This window comes from Carassius auratus, chromosome 9, assembly GCF_003368295.1.
Source record: "Carassius auratus strain Wakin chromosome 9, ASM336829v1, whole genome shotgun sequence".
NCBI lineage: Eukaryota > Metazoa > Chordata > Actinopteri > Cypriniformes > Cyprinidae > Carassius > Carassius auratus.
The window spans coordinates 8,877,664-8,893,135 of record NC_039251.1 but is presented as its reverse complement, the minus strand read 5'-3'; the positions used below and the strand labels follow the sequence as shown (position 1 = coordinate 8,893,135).

General features: G+C 35.9%; 1 protein-coding gene across 1 annotated transcript in view; it reads left to right on the top strand.

Moving 5' to 3' along the window:
* LOC113108291 (anion exchange protein 3-like) overlaps window positions 1–15,472 on the top strand; it is a 74,983-nt gene that overhangs the window by 22,000 nt on the left and 37,511 nt on the right. The window contains exons 3-5 of the mRNA XM_026271241.1: window positions 9,870–10,026; window positions 14,448–14,695; window positions 14,893–15,068. Coding sequence (XP_026127026.1) covers window positions 9,870–10,026; window positions 14,448–14,695; window positions 14,893–15,068 — 581 coding nt within the window. The remainder of the gene's footprint in view (window positions 1–9,869; window positions 10,027–14,447; window positions 14,696–14,892; window positions 15,069–15,472) is intronic.

Genomic DNA, 15,472 nt, shown 5'->3' with positions numbered 1-15,472 from the left:
TCATATTTATGAATTTGAGTCTCATGAACCTTACATACAAAATTATATGAGTTTGAGACTAATTTGCAGTGTTGTTTTTATATTATGTACTACTATAATATGTATTAATATTTTTAATTAGCTTTTATTTTTAAATTGTCTTTTTTAAATTTATTTAAGTGTTAGTCATTTGTCATGATTTTTATATTTTTTACATATTTATATTTAGCTTTAAATTATTTTATTGTTTTTTTTACTTTACTTTTAGCACTATCTTGTTTTTAGTTGTCTAGTTATGCTATCAATTTAAATTTTTTCATTAAATGTATTAAATCCAACTTCATTATTTACTTAAAAATGTATTTTAGTGCATCAACATAAGCTTATCAGTCAGTTTTAGACAAAATTTTAAGTTTACAATTTTTATTTAAATTTATGTAAATTTTCATAATTTGTAGTTTTATAATTTTAGTTAAATTGTTCATTTTTATTATTGTTAACAATATTATTATGACTGCTAATTTGTGAGTCTTTCTGGCTGTTTTATTAAAACATACTTCACTGGTTGTGTTAAATGTTGCTGCATGCAACCAGTAAGGAAGGAAAATAAAAGTGCCACTATTATGGGTAATGAAAGGTTCATATTTTGGTTTTGGGAGTCCCCAACAACAGGATGACATGCATTCAAGGTAAACAAAAACAAAACATTTTCATTGTTTTATAATATGCATTTATTTTTACTTTATTTGCTCAATGACACCCAAACGATTTGTTCAACGATTAATTTTTTACAAATCCCTCCTTTGCATGATGCTAGTCTGCAGTGATTGGTCCGATTGGTCTCATTTTCATTTCATCATTCATCTGTCATTAATTAAAAGAGAGTTTGTGAGCACAGTGCTGCTTTGTGTACAGCGTTACCAGGGAAACAGCTATTCTTACCACTCCAAAAGCGGCACCTAGTGGCAAAGAATATGTAACAATTTTTGTAAGTCGGGAAGAAGGAGGTGGAAACCGGCGGACATTAATAAATCTTTAGTAATAAAATAAGCATAAACAAAACTAAAACACAGAATAAAACCCAGGTCTGGTCCTCTCTCGTCTTGCACTGCTGTCACTCCTCCTTTTGTCCTTCCGGAGCTCCTCCGTGGGACTCGAGACCGGTGAGTGGTGCAGGTGTGGCTCATTATTACTCTCACTCCACCAGCCTCGCTCAGTTCCCACGGCTCCAGGCCCCGCCCCTCTCATCACAGAATGAATTTGCATTTTCATTCAGACCAAGGTGAAAAGACAAATAAGTGAGTGGCAATAAGCTAATGTTTCATGTTGACGTCAACATGAAACGGCTTGGGATTAATTATTCGATAAATAATGAAATAAATAAATAAATATGAATTAATTAAAAGTTAAAAGTCCAGCTTCATTGCTTCAGGAACGCACATTTGAACTGCTTTTGACATATGTGTGAGATCCTGGAGAAACGGAAGCAGACCTTTTCTGCCTGAAATCTCTCTTTTCAAAACCGTGTGATGAAATATTTTTCAATAGTGATGGTGAGTCATGGCTGGTACTGTGTGAAAGGGCAGATGCTGTGAATCTAGCCGTAGTGTGCTAGTGAAATGCCAGCAGTGAGCAGGGTGATCTGGTGTTTTTAAGGAGAAGAAGGTGTCTCTGCTTGCAGGTCTTTAATGATGCTAATGAAGTTGTTTATAAGGCAATGACTCACGATTACAGGCAAAAGCAAAACATCTCTTTTACATCATTCTCATCTCCCATCACTTCTTGGCAGCATCTTTGAGCTGCAATGTTGTCAAGAGCCACATGTGTAGAGCAGCTTGTCTGTTCTCTCTGCCGAGGTCATTGAGCTGTAAGGCAAGTCTAGTTTATTGATATAGCATGCTTCTTACACAATAAATGAATGAATGATGTATTTATATAGCACTTTATTGTGTGTTGTTGTACACCCAAAGTGCTTTACAATCAAGGGGGGGTATAGATAAAGTCATTTCTCCAGACATGGTTTTATGTTTACGCAGCATGGCACAATGCAACGCAACATGTAAAAAGACAGTATTATAATATTATAATTAAGTTATTATAATCAGTAATTATGTCCCCACTGGATGCAACAAATAACTCGTTTGTAATGTGTTTTAACGTTTTTTTCTTGTTGCATCAGTGTTCTGAACGGAACATGGCATCACAGTATGGTAAGGCGCGAAACATTTTCGTCACACACTTGAGGTATTCGGCCAATCACGATGCACTGGAAAAAAAACATGTTTCAGAAAGGCGGGGCATATAGGAGAACCAATAATGTACAGTATGTGGAAATAATGTTTTTTTTTTTTTTTTTTTTTTTTTTTTTTACTTTAAACCGCATAAACACATTGCATTACAGAAAATAATGTTTTTTTTTTTAAGCAACATCATATGACCCCTTTAACATATGTGTTGTGATATTTGTATTCAGTGATTTATACTACAGCCAATAAATTTCTTTTTACAAATAATTTATAATAATAATAATAATACAAAATTTTACATCTAAAATAATATTTTTTTTTCTACTTAAATTTGCAGCCTTGGTGTAAGTGTCAGACAGGGATTGACTCTCTGTCCTTGGCTTCGTGGAAAGGTCAGTACTTAATAGTGACTGTGAGAATGAATGAGTATTCTGTACTTACACAAACGGCTCTGGTGGGCCTCCACAGTCACTTGATATGCAGGCCAGTCTTAGCAGACATACCTGTGCTTTCAGTGGAATGTCAGTAGTACGGGTACTTTGATTTCTAGTGGATTTTAACATAATAATTAAACAATTTAATAAAATAAGTTTTTCAGAAGTACTAGATGCGATACCTTAGGGCTGTTGGACTGAAAAACAACTGCTTTCCAACACCCTCATGAATATTTGCATGCTTTCTCTGTGAAAAGTGATTGGGCCTTTAGTAAAAACAGAAATCTATGTGCTGTGATCTTTATTACTTAATCTTTACTTGATTAATTACTTGAATAGCTATGTTATTTGAGGCTGTGTGCCACTGTTTCATACAGTATTCTGTTTAGCTTCTGCTGAAAAACATTCACAAATCTTGACAAAGTCATGGATTTGACCAAAACTGCTACATGTTATACAAAGTATCTGATGCTGATAATTACGGACATTATTGCTAACACTTTGTAATACTGTCAAAGACGACACTTTTTGAAACATGATTTGTAATTCAACATATTTTGTGGCCTTGTTGCCACTGTTGTTGTGACTTCAACCAGCAGATGTCCTCAGCGTATGGAGTTTTGAAAAAATAAAAATGTATAAAAACAAGTCTCTGCTTTTCAATCTTATTTTTAAAAAGTAATGAACCTTCTTAATTTTCTGTTTGTTTTCTGTTTAACTAGTGTTCATGATCAAGACACATTATAGATAATGTTCATGTGCTGGAGAAACGTTTAATGAGGTTTTTATTATTAGAATTTTTTTATTTATTTTTGTTTTAACGCAAGTAGTAGGCCTTTAAATGGAGTTTTAAAGGCTGCACATCTATTTGACATGTTTAAGTTTTGACTTTTGCTATTTGCCTTTTAATATTTTAGAGCTGTTAACAACCGTAGACTATGTAACATTATGTTGTAGTCTTTAGGTCCTCTACATGCGACTAGGATCAAGGGCTCTGTCAAGATGGTAAATCTCTACATAAATACATAAAATATAGTTTTGGTTGCTACCTTGTTAAACTGCATTAAATTGCTTTTTTCCACATCAATCTAGACTCCATGCACCATGCTGACAAAGCAAAAACAGAACTGTCACAACTGGGATTCTTTAAGGTTGGGAGTTGGGACCGCTCCATCTTTCAGTATCAAGTGATGAGAAAATCCATCGTCAAACTAGGCCTTGTTTATAAAATATTAATCACCGAAATGACAGAAACAAAAAAAAGTTTTATTAGGTGGTCAGCAGTATAGGTGTAGGGAGGGTTTTTGTCCCTACGAAGTTGCATTCATTTAATAATATTTTTAAGAATGATAATTTAAACACACTGTTATTGCATACTGTTTTATAATGTACTACAGCACTGAAATATAAATATCTACCACCTAACTGCTATTTACACAATTATTATTAGTTCTGTTCAGTGTAAAGTTCGAAAGGACAATAAAGTATCGTTCACTAGTATGAATCCTTAATTACCAAGCCTTTGTAAAAATAATTTTTAGTACATTTATTTGTGAGGTAACCTCAGCAGCTGTGCTGAATTAATGTTTTGTCATGTAATAACACTTTAGCATACTACTAAATACTGTCGTATACTGTTTCCCAAACTATTCTTTAAAAAAATAGTAGGCAGTATTCACTGTGTACTGGGCAGTAAGGAGTATGCAGTAAGCAAGTAAGCCATTTCGAACATAGCCATAGTTTTCCTGAGTTGCCCTAAATCATTAATTTGGTTTACCTGTGTCTTGTTTATTAAGTGAATAGGCTCTCCTTTGCTTTTGTATAAGTTCTACCCATTTCTGATCTTTCCTTGCCGATTATTGTTGAATTGTATTATGTTGTGTTACCTCAGCTCCTGGCTCTATTGTGCTCTTTGTGGCTGTAGTATTGAAAGGCTTGGGACTTACTTCTTTGTCGTGCGCTCAATATCAGCAACAGCACAATATGGTTGCAAATGATGGTACTGCTGTAACCATGCCTGAATCTATTATGAATACTAGGTGGAAAATGAAGAGTCATGTCACATCAAGAGTCAAAAACAAACAAACAAAAAAACATACCAGTTTGTAGCTGTTTTCACACCTTTCTAGGAACAATGCTGAAACAAAGTTGACATTAGGTAGAGGAATGTAATGAGTCTAAATGAAAGCAAAGATGGCTTTGTCAGAAGATACAGATGTAAGCAGTTTGGGTGTGTAGCAGCAGTATTATCATCTAATACACAATCACTGGCAACAACGTTTCATTGTTAAACATTCATAATTGTAGTTTTGTGTTGATTAGCAAATGCTCAAATTTGTAATTTTAAGATAAGGCCCTACAGGAATACTAACTAAATAATATATTTTTACTTTCATAGTTGATTAATCAGTACAAGACAATTGTTTTGTATTACAAGAATGTTATGTTTGTATATGCAAGTGAGAAATTACAGTATCTAATTAAATGTATACCAACTGAATACATTTTCATTGTTCAAAGCCATATTCAAAATGATAATTTGTTGACATTTGTCAAGAGATTTTACAGATTTTCATCAGAAAATACTGCTTTCTTTTCTCTAGCCTTAAGGTTTTTAATTACTCCTGCTTGCATCAGAAAGACTTGATGAGACTGTGCATGTGGGTACAAGGTTAAGATGATGATGAAATAATTTTTTGCGTATCCATTTCAGAACACAAAATGCAGCAGGCAAGCACAGAGGTGACAGGAGACCTTCCTAAGATTGCTGGTAAATGACTTAATGATTTGCTTCAGGTTTTTTGTTTTGTTTTTTTTTTTTGTCTGGAGACAACTATTTCTAATTAGACTAGGGGAAATAAAGGATTTCCTGATTTGTTACATCACATTACATGTAGTTTTCTTCCTCTTGAAGGAAATAAATACTTTGTCCCTGAACATAAATTCAAGTCTGAGGAGAAATGATCAATTTCCTTCAGCAAATTCCAGGCCTACAGGAGGGATCCACTGTGGAGGAATATAGTGTCATTTAAGTTTTCTGCACTATTGTTTCAAGAGTAGGAACTAATATTGATACTGTATTGAATGAACTTAATATCCTCTCAAGTTTATATACAACCACAAAAAAAAAAAAAAAAAAAAAAAATTAAGCTAGTTCACGGAGTATGATTTTCTTTCTTTGCTATTAGTCATTTGTTAAAATTGCATTCATAAATCCAGAATAGTGAGTAAAATGGCTGAAATACTAAATCCAAATTTGCTTGCAATATTTGTAATTGCAGTACAGCATTGGCTTCAATTGCATAGGCTTGCAAAAACATAAAAATGCAAAGACCCTTACATTGTCATCGCATCCTGTACGCAACTGATAAAGTTGCCTGAATTAAAGGGATAATTCACCCAAAAATGAAAATTAGATGTTTATCTGCTTACCCCCAGGGCATTCTAAATGTAGGCGACATTTTGTTCTTCAGTAGAACCCAAATTATGAACTGTTAGAACTCTTGTGAACGCGCTTCACAGCAGCAAGCACGTGAGGGTTTCTTCTTGCATTATGGAGGATTGCAGACTTGTAAGTGCATTACTGTCACCTATCTCTCAAGTGAACCATTGACACTCCTAATTATGATTGTAGATAGTGTGTCAATGGTCCATTTGTGAGACAGGTGGCTGTATACTTGGCATACATACTTGGCTGTATGTAGAATATAGCATATAGAAATAAATGTAATTATATAGATTTGTCAAGTTCACAATTATGTTGCTTTAGAGGTATTTCTACAAGATTTTGTCACCGCTATGTATATATTTTCTGATCCAACAGGATATACAATCACAAAAAGAGAACGAAGCTAATTTACAGAGTGAGGGAAAATCATTCATGGATGCATTTGTGAATTAAAATGAAACCTGATTATGGATGTGTTGGTCTGTTATTGTCTTCAGTATTAAACTACGAAGAGTTGGCGCCTGGGTAGCATGCAGCGCTATGGGCGTCCCAAGTTCGAATCCTGACTTGAGGATGTTTCCCGATTCTGCCCCTATCTTCTATCACTGAAATGTTGGCACTGTGACGCCTTCTCGCCAGAGCAGGCAGCCGCCTGTTGACGTATGTAACTCTATCTACCGTTTACCCAGAGTGCTTTGCTTGCAGCAGGCAAACACATTTGTCAGCCTTCACTGAATCCCATTGTCATTCTGTTCACCTCACGGTTGAAATAAAGAGAGCTGCAATCCGTAACCTTTATTAGGAGCACTTGCACTCAGTCTCGCTCATTTGCACAATTAGAGAACTGCAAGAGCAAATGCTGTTTGGGCTCCTCGATTTCAATGAGTACAGAAATGGTGGGAAATGCTGTTCAAAAAGTAATATTCTAAAAAGCCCCTCATTGTTTGTTTGTTTTGTTCTTTTGTTACATTATGGTAATTAAGAAGGGGCAATTATTTGAGAGAAACAAAGAATGAATGACCAAACAGAGAGGTAGAGAAAAGGAACAATGTTACACAGCTGCTCATAAAAACATTTTACACTTATATTGTACATATATAATACAATTTATTTTTCAATATAGTAGTTGTCTGTGAATGTGTAAGACTTCCGGTTCATTAGCGGCTACCGGAAAACACTGAGAAGAATAACAGTGCAGCAAATGTTAAAGCTACAAACCACTGTGTTCATAATTAAGATAATTAATATAATATGGTAAGACACACTAGTTTGCAGAATCAAGCAGCAAAACCATCTGTTTTGTACAGCTAAAATTACCTGGAAGCAGATGAGACCAGAAGCCTTGCACATAAAATTTACGAATGGCCACGTAGCACGCTCTTACAGGAAAAATAAGGTGGATATATCTTAATCCACAGTGTTAAGATCATTCAGATTTTTGCATTGGGAGCTTCATTTTCTGCCACAATTAACCACCAATTGATCGTTACTGTAATTCATCCAGATGTCTTTGAGTTATGTGGGCCAATCAGAAGACACCGGAGGCGTGGCAAGTGTTGCAAGCTTTTGTTCATAGTAATGGCGATTTGGCGAAGTTGGCATTCTGTGTTTTTTAAACCCATTCCTGAATAAAATGTATTTTGTGTGCATGACACCCAGTATAGTTTTTTACAGCATGACAGTAAAAATACTATAATTGCTTTATTTTTTTAACAGCACATAGCAAAGGCAACAAAAGTAGTGATGATGTATAAATACATTTTACATTTGAAATAATGTTTTATTTTTGCATTTGCTTTCTAAAAAATGTAATAGTCCCACTATTACATCAAAACATAATTTTAAATTTCTTCCTATTGAATTTGGTGCAAAACATTAGGCCTTCCATAAATATATTTGTAGATGTTTTGACCGGTTTTGTGACACACATAGACAAGAAAGAGATTCTCAACCAAGCTCTGCTCGAAAGACATTTGAGAGGTTGGAAAAGTGGACATGAAAGAGCAGAAATGGTGTGATACAGCAGAGTGGCCTTTCCCAGCATCCTCTCTGTCTGTTTCCCACACTGGCTCATTTCCAAGTCTCCTGTTATTGTGAGAGCAAGCCATTTATCATTTGACTTCACCGGTCAGTGTCTTCATCAAAGTCAGCACTTCTGCGGTGATAAAAGAACGGCACACAGCGTGCAGACACCGAGAGTTTAATGAAATGTTGTCCTCATTAATTTACGCAAAGCCGAGGGACACAGTCAACAAAAAAGACTTTGTTTTCTTTAATTAGTACCTCGTTCGTCCATCTCTTTACAGTTTTGCTGAATTTTCCCCATCTGCTTTGGTTAATTATGCAGATGGCTGACAATTGCCAATACGCCATTAGAATATGTTGCTGAAGAATCAAAGCAAATGTTTGTTTTAATGCCTCAGGGTAAATGATTTGTAGGCTTTTATGCTTGCTGTGTTCAGTTGGCTGTTTTGCATCTTGTTGCTCGTTTGACATGACAGAAATGGTGTTGAATGCAGTTGTGGTTGTTGATGGGGGTGCTGCAGGGCTGCTGTCGGCTTCCTGCTGACATACTGACATTTACTCTAACTGATCTGCGGGCCTTGTAGCCCATCAGCATGCTTTATCCCACCCTCGCTCTTCAAAGCCTGCTGCTCACCAGCCAAATGTTAGGTGACTTCCATTAGTATTAGCAGTAGCAGCAGCAGCAGTAAAAGTTTAGTATTAATGTTTTAATAAAAAGAATAAAATAGTATATAATAGTATTCATTTATTAGTAGTAATGCCTAATTTAAAACAATTTAGATTATGATTATAATCCTATTTAATAAATATGCATTTGTCAACAAATCTGATATTTAAACTGTTTAGAAATTCATGGTTAATGTAACATGGTTGCAAAAATAAATTAGAAAAAAATAAATAAATTAGAAACAACAAGTTATAAAGGTTAGGCACTTCATGTCACTGACCTTTGCTAAAAGACAAAATGAATGAATGAATAATTGTATTCTTTTTATTCTTATGAACTTAATAACAATATTCTTATTAATGTACATTAATAATGTAGATTATTACTAATATGCATATTTGAATGAATGAATATGTATTATTAATATTAGCATTATTATTAGTAGTTATATAATAATAATATTATTATATAACAATATTTTCAAGTGAGTGTCTGTATAATGCCCCTAAATTAACCGTAGTGATGTCTAAACTTCTTTTTTCTATATTTTAGAAAGCAATTTGGTCTGGTGCCTGTTACCCCTCACTTTTTAACACAAAATGTATTTTATTTTTTATCAAAATTCTCTCTGGTGATGTCTGAACTTCTTCAGTTTATATTCTAGAAAGCATATTTCTCTGATGGCAAACAACAGGGTCACCAAATCTGACAAGGCTCAAGGGGCCAAGGGGTTGTATGAAGGGGCCAAGTTAGCATGACGTAATGAAAAAAAACCCCACCTAGAATCTGCATGGTGCTTCTTAGTCACATTAATGCCCTGTTCTTCAGTGGGCTCCAAATAATGACACATGGTTGATAACCCATCCACAACTGCGGCGCACTGGGTAAGCGCTAATGGACGTGTGGTTGTGGTTCAAGCTGAGAGAACATGAAACATCTGGCTGTTACAGAGCATGCCAGAAGAAATCATTTGGCCTCACGTTTATTTCCCTTACTTCCTCCAATGTGTTATAGCACGTGGAACATCTGTCTGGCACTTACTGTGTGGTTTCAAATGATCTCGTCTGCAGGTTTTGTCGGAAGAAGAGAAGGGCTCCACAGCAGGACAAGAAGATGAGGAATGGGAGAAGGCCTTGTCTGTGGAGAGGTTTGGGGACATCATCACTGAGTCTGCCATCAACGGAGCAGACAAAATGGGCCGCAGCTACAATGAGAAAGACTTTGAGTGTAAGTACTGTCTGATGTGTAACTCATCACAATTCTATGTGACCCTGGACCACAAAAACAGTCATAAGGGTACATTTTATTTTTTATTTTTTTACTGAGATTTATGCATCATCCAAAAGCAGAATAAATATGCTTTCATTGATGTATGGTTTGTTAGGAAAGGACAATATTTGTCTGAGATACAACTATTTGAAAATCTGGAATCTGAGGGTGCAAAACATGTTAAATACGCACTAAAAAAACCGCCTTTAAAGTTGTCTAAATCAGCGGTTCTCAATTTTCAGTCCTCGTGGCCCAACGGAGTTGTGCAGGTGTTTGTGTTTGTTTCCTGCATTTCGAAGATGCTTGTTTTACAAACATGGCCCAGTTTGACGCCGGATTTGGGTATCGTTTATGTCTTAAGGATGATGCAATCCCAATGAAAAAGGGTCACGATCGTGTGTTGGAACCGCAGGCGGTGAGTAAAACTGCTTCAAATATCTCTGCCTTCTTGTTAGTGCGTCCCCTCCCATGCCGGAGACCCGGGTTCGAGTCCCGCTCGGAGCGAGTCGTTGCTGATGCTGCTCTCGTTCAGTTTCAGCCTCGGGATCTGATTCTGGATCATAAATATACGCTGAATCTGACTGTTAGCCATGGTTTGTTTTGGTTGGTTTTTTCCTCACGGTGTCACAGCTTCCAAACGCTCTCAACGCAAAAGCCTACTCGCGCTCGTGATTCTTTAGCTCCGCCCACACGTCACGCCTCCAGTCGGTCATGTTTTTTCGGGAAAAATCGGTACAGACAATCTTTCTCTTATGAATATAATAAAACTAAAGACTTTTTGGAGTTATGAAGGATGCAGTACTACTCTATAGGTACTCAATATTAACAGGATATTGAGTGAAAACGAGCATTTGACCCCCCACTTTAACACACCTGATTCAGATAATCAGCTTGTTAGAAGTGAGCTCCATGCATTAACTGTTCCCATTGTTCATTGCTCCCTACTCCCTGAGCAGGTGAAATCTGTTGAAGTTTACCTCACTTCGGAACATTCATTCACTGATTTGTGCTGCACAGCGTCTTTACACACTGACAACTGTGACATCATTTACCTCTGTAAATAAATACAATTTAAATTAAACATCTTGCACACTTCAATGCCACTTCGCAGGGCACTTTACGTTCGAATAGAACAAACGTCTGAAGTGCTAAGAGAAACGTACAAAATGTGCAGAGCAGTGGGGCACGAGGACTGGAATTGAGAACCGCTGGTCTAAATGAAGTTCTTAGCGTATTATGAACCAAAAAATACTTGAACCACTAAAGAGACATCAGAGCCAGCAGCAAATGTCAGAAGGTATAGCCGAGGTAAGGCTGCTCTCGGCGGATACATGAACTCTGAGCTCCCGCTGATCGCATGGAGCTCATCTCCAAAATTGCCGAAACACATTTGTTTTTTTATAAATGAACCGCATATTTGAGTTTAAAACAACTACATTCTCGCCTGAAATACTTTTAAAACTACATTTCATGACACGATAACAGTAATATTTTGAAAATTATCCGAATAAAATGGCGGCTGAACTCAGCTGGAAGAAGCCCCCCCATGACGCGAATTTGCGTCTGTTGTGAAGTTAATTTCACGTGCGAATGAAGCGAATTTCACGTGCGACTGATCTCAAAATGTCCAAGCGGCAAACTAGATGCGGTAGATGCGAATTTGGCGCTCTATTCGCGTTTGGTGTTGAACACAGCATAAAGTGACGTCATATTAGTACCAGTGATGAAAATAGATAGCTGGGAGACACTGCTTATGATTAATGGGAATTAAAAAAAGGAGTGGGTGGATTTTTATCATTATAGGGTGGTTGTGAACACACACTGCCAACACCCATTTATGTCCAAACATAATAGGTTCCCTCTAACATCCCAATGATTTTTGGCAAAATAGAAAAATCATTTATTTTGACCCATAAAGTGTATTTTTGGCTATTGCTACAAATATACCTGTATTACTTATGGTTTTGTGGTTCAGGATCAAATATGTGCACTCAATTTTCAATCATCATTCATTATAATTTTAATGGTCAGAAAAGGCAACTAACTGAAATAGATAAGTTTAGGTTAACGTGTTAAAATTACTGAAATTAAAACTGGTGTAAAGGTTAAAGGTAAATAATTTTTTTATTTTTGTTATTTATTTAAGTGTTATTTTAGTATTATAATATATAATACTAAAAAAACACTTTACCACCAACATTTCAAGTATTTTGCTGGTCCTTTTTCCTATAAGATGGTTGTTTTTCACTTATGAATATGGCAAAGTTTAAAACTTGTTTTAAAATAACTGATTGTTGACCTGCACAGTGGGTGGTATAGGATATATAAGCATTCATAATTTAAATGTAATCAGTGCATTTCTGACTTTCTTCAAATCTGGATTGATTGATCAAATCTGTTCTACCATGAAAACACGCAGTAGCTGTGCCGATGCTGTAACCGATGTAAAATGGCCTCAGAATATTTTGATTGAATTTGTATTGATCTCATATCAATTTTCACGCTCCATTTTCTTTGAATCTGAGCATAGTTGAGCCAAAACTGTTTGTCACATGGCAGTTAGCACTCTTAGAGTCCTGTTCAGTTTCGACAAAATGCATGGAAATATTTTTGCACATAAGTATTTGTGCTGACTGCTTGTGACTGGATTCCTGGAGATGAATGTTAATAAATGTGTAAATTAGGTCAAAGATGCAGTCATTTCAAAACATACCTTGTTAAAAGCTATTGAGCTTTAAATGTTTTCAAAGCATCAGGTTGCTAGAAAAATCCATGTTTAGATTTGAATTCTTCAGAAGGTGCCTCAGAAGTACAGACAAAACTTTAAATGGCTCTCTCACATTCCCTGGCCTCCTGTGGGGCTGCGTCAGTGCCAGTCACTTTTCGGACACTGATAAATCAAGGCCCACATTTCCATCTACATGTGGCGACAGGAGTGGGAGGTGTAAACTAGCCTGTGATTCATTCACAGCGGAGCCGAGAGGCAGCTGCAGGACAAATCACACATTAACGTCTCTGTTGCTAGAACTACTCATACAGTCAGCATGAAATTCACAGTCTTAGACAAACTCTTTTATATTATATTTCCTTTACTTCACATTCCCCATCTTTTTGTGCATAGTTCATCAGTGTTACTTCAAAGAAAAAAAAGGTTGTCTTTGTGATTTTTTAGCAAATCAGTCATACTTTTCAACCCTACACCCTCGGTTTTCCTGTGTAAATTCCCCATTTTTAAATTCCAATCAGTTCTCATATTAATTTTGTATTGCTAGCATTATTTTTGTGGTCAGAATTGCACACAATGGAATTTTGTTTTGGTCAACAAACAGATATACTTTTACACCACCATTAAACTTTTTTTTTTTTTGATGGTTTTTAAATAAGTCATTTATGTTCATCCAGGCTGCATTTATCTGATCCAAAATGCAGAAAAAAATTTGTTTTTTTTATTTTCTGTTTTAATATGTTTTAAAATTGTATTAATTTCTGTGATACAAACCTGAATTTTCAGCATCATTACTCCAGTGTCACATGATGCTTTAGAAATCTGCTGATTTAGTACTCATGGAACGCTTCTTATTATTTTAAATGTTGAAAACGTTTTTTCCGGATTATTTGATGAATAGAAAGTTCAAAAGGATTGCATTTATTTGAAAAAATAAATCTTTAATTTCACTTTACTGTCAAAATACTGTTACTTCTGATCATTTGCATCCTTACTGAATAAAAGTATTCATTTATTTTTTTCATTGCAAACTCAAACTGTTAAACGGTAGTGTATAAAATATATTAATATTGAAAAGTAATCATATTTATTGATCAGTGTAGTGCTTGTTTATTTTATGCACATTTTGAAAACAACATGCAAGACTTAAGCCTGTGAAATAGGAGATATCTGACAACAGAGATGTTTGAGTGAGAGGAATTCACTAATGCTAGCACTAGAGGGGATGTTTCTATGGCAGCCTTGTTATCGGTGACCTTTAAAAGACTTTATCATTGCTTATTATTACACAGCTCTCTGGAATACCTGATTCTTATTGATGGTCTGATCGATGGTGCCCATTCTGCATCAGATATGTTTGTATAATGGTGCTAAATTGTATAATTGACCATTGTCCCAGGCAGCTATATGATTTCATACATAGCTATTATTCTCAAATTAGTCCGCAGTCATCCTTTATGAGGATTCCGATTGGCTGTCAATGTTTTTATCATTCATCAGCCAGAAAAAAACGTGTCATAATCTGTATAGTTGTAAAAAGAGGACTTCCCTATTCTAATGACTGATTATTAAAACTTTATAGGTTGTATTGCTATAGATGTAGTTGGTTAAGTGAACAGGATTTTAATCTCTATGTCTCTGTGTTTACTCATAGATCACCGGCATACGTTTCACCACACCCACCACCCCCTGTCCACCCATCTCCCCCCGCAGCGTTTCCGCAAGAGGGTGCTCAGTATGGACCGCCGGCGAAAGAAAAAGAGGAAAAAAAAGAAGACTTCTATGCCCCCGTCAGATGTCACGCCCACTATTCATGAAGTGGATGAGGAGGGGGCGGAGTCTGAGACTGAGGGACAGTGCCAAGCAGCCACGCCCACTGAACCATCTGAAGAGCTGCCACAGGTAACTTGAAGTGTTTACCATATTACTCATTTTGCAGAATGCATTATGTATATGTGACTTTTTAGTACTGATTTCCCTGAATGACTTACTGCTGCATGGTATATTGTATCCCATGATGTCTCTTCCATTTCAAGTGTGAAAAAAGAAATATGGGATGGTGTAATGGAGAGGTGCTGACAGGTGTTGTGATCTCACAGCTCAGTTTGGGGAGTGAGGAGGATCTGGCGGCCGATCTCCCTCTCACCAGCTTCAATATGGAGAGCGAAAGAGCCCCGAGCAGTGAGGAGACCCCATCCAGCACCGCCGGAATGGAGGAGCAGGAGGAAACACCAGAACGACCGGATGGAGGAGAGGAGGAGGAGGTTTCCAAAAGGTAGAGGTTTCAATTAATAATTGTGTATGGATCTAAACCATAAAGAGCTAAAAACACTTATACATGTTAAATTGGTTGATTGAAGAATACATTATAATTCCATCATTACTTACTCACCATCATATCATTATTTTGTGGAGATATTGAAAAGATATTTTACTTACAATCATATTTATTCTATCTGGATCAGATATAATAATTATAAACGAGCTAATACCTATGTTTTTAGATCATGCTTGAAAAAAAAAATATATATATATATATCAAACATAAAATCAAAAAAATGCTTTTTTTCTATTTTTGAACAGTGACCATAGGCATTTAATGCAACAAAGATAGCTAAAGTCAATTACTTTTACTAATAGACCTATCAGTCCTATTAATTTCCCCTCTTGTAATTTGGC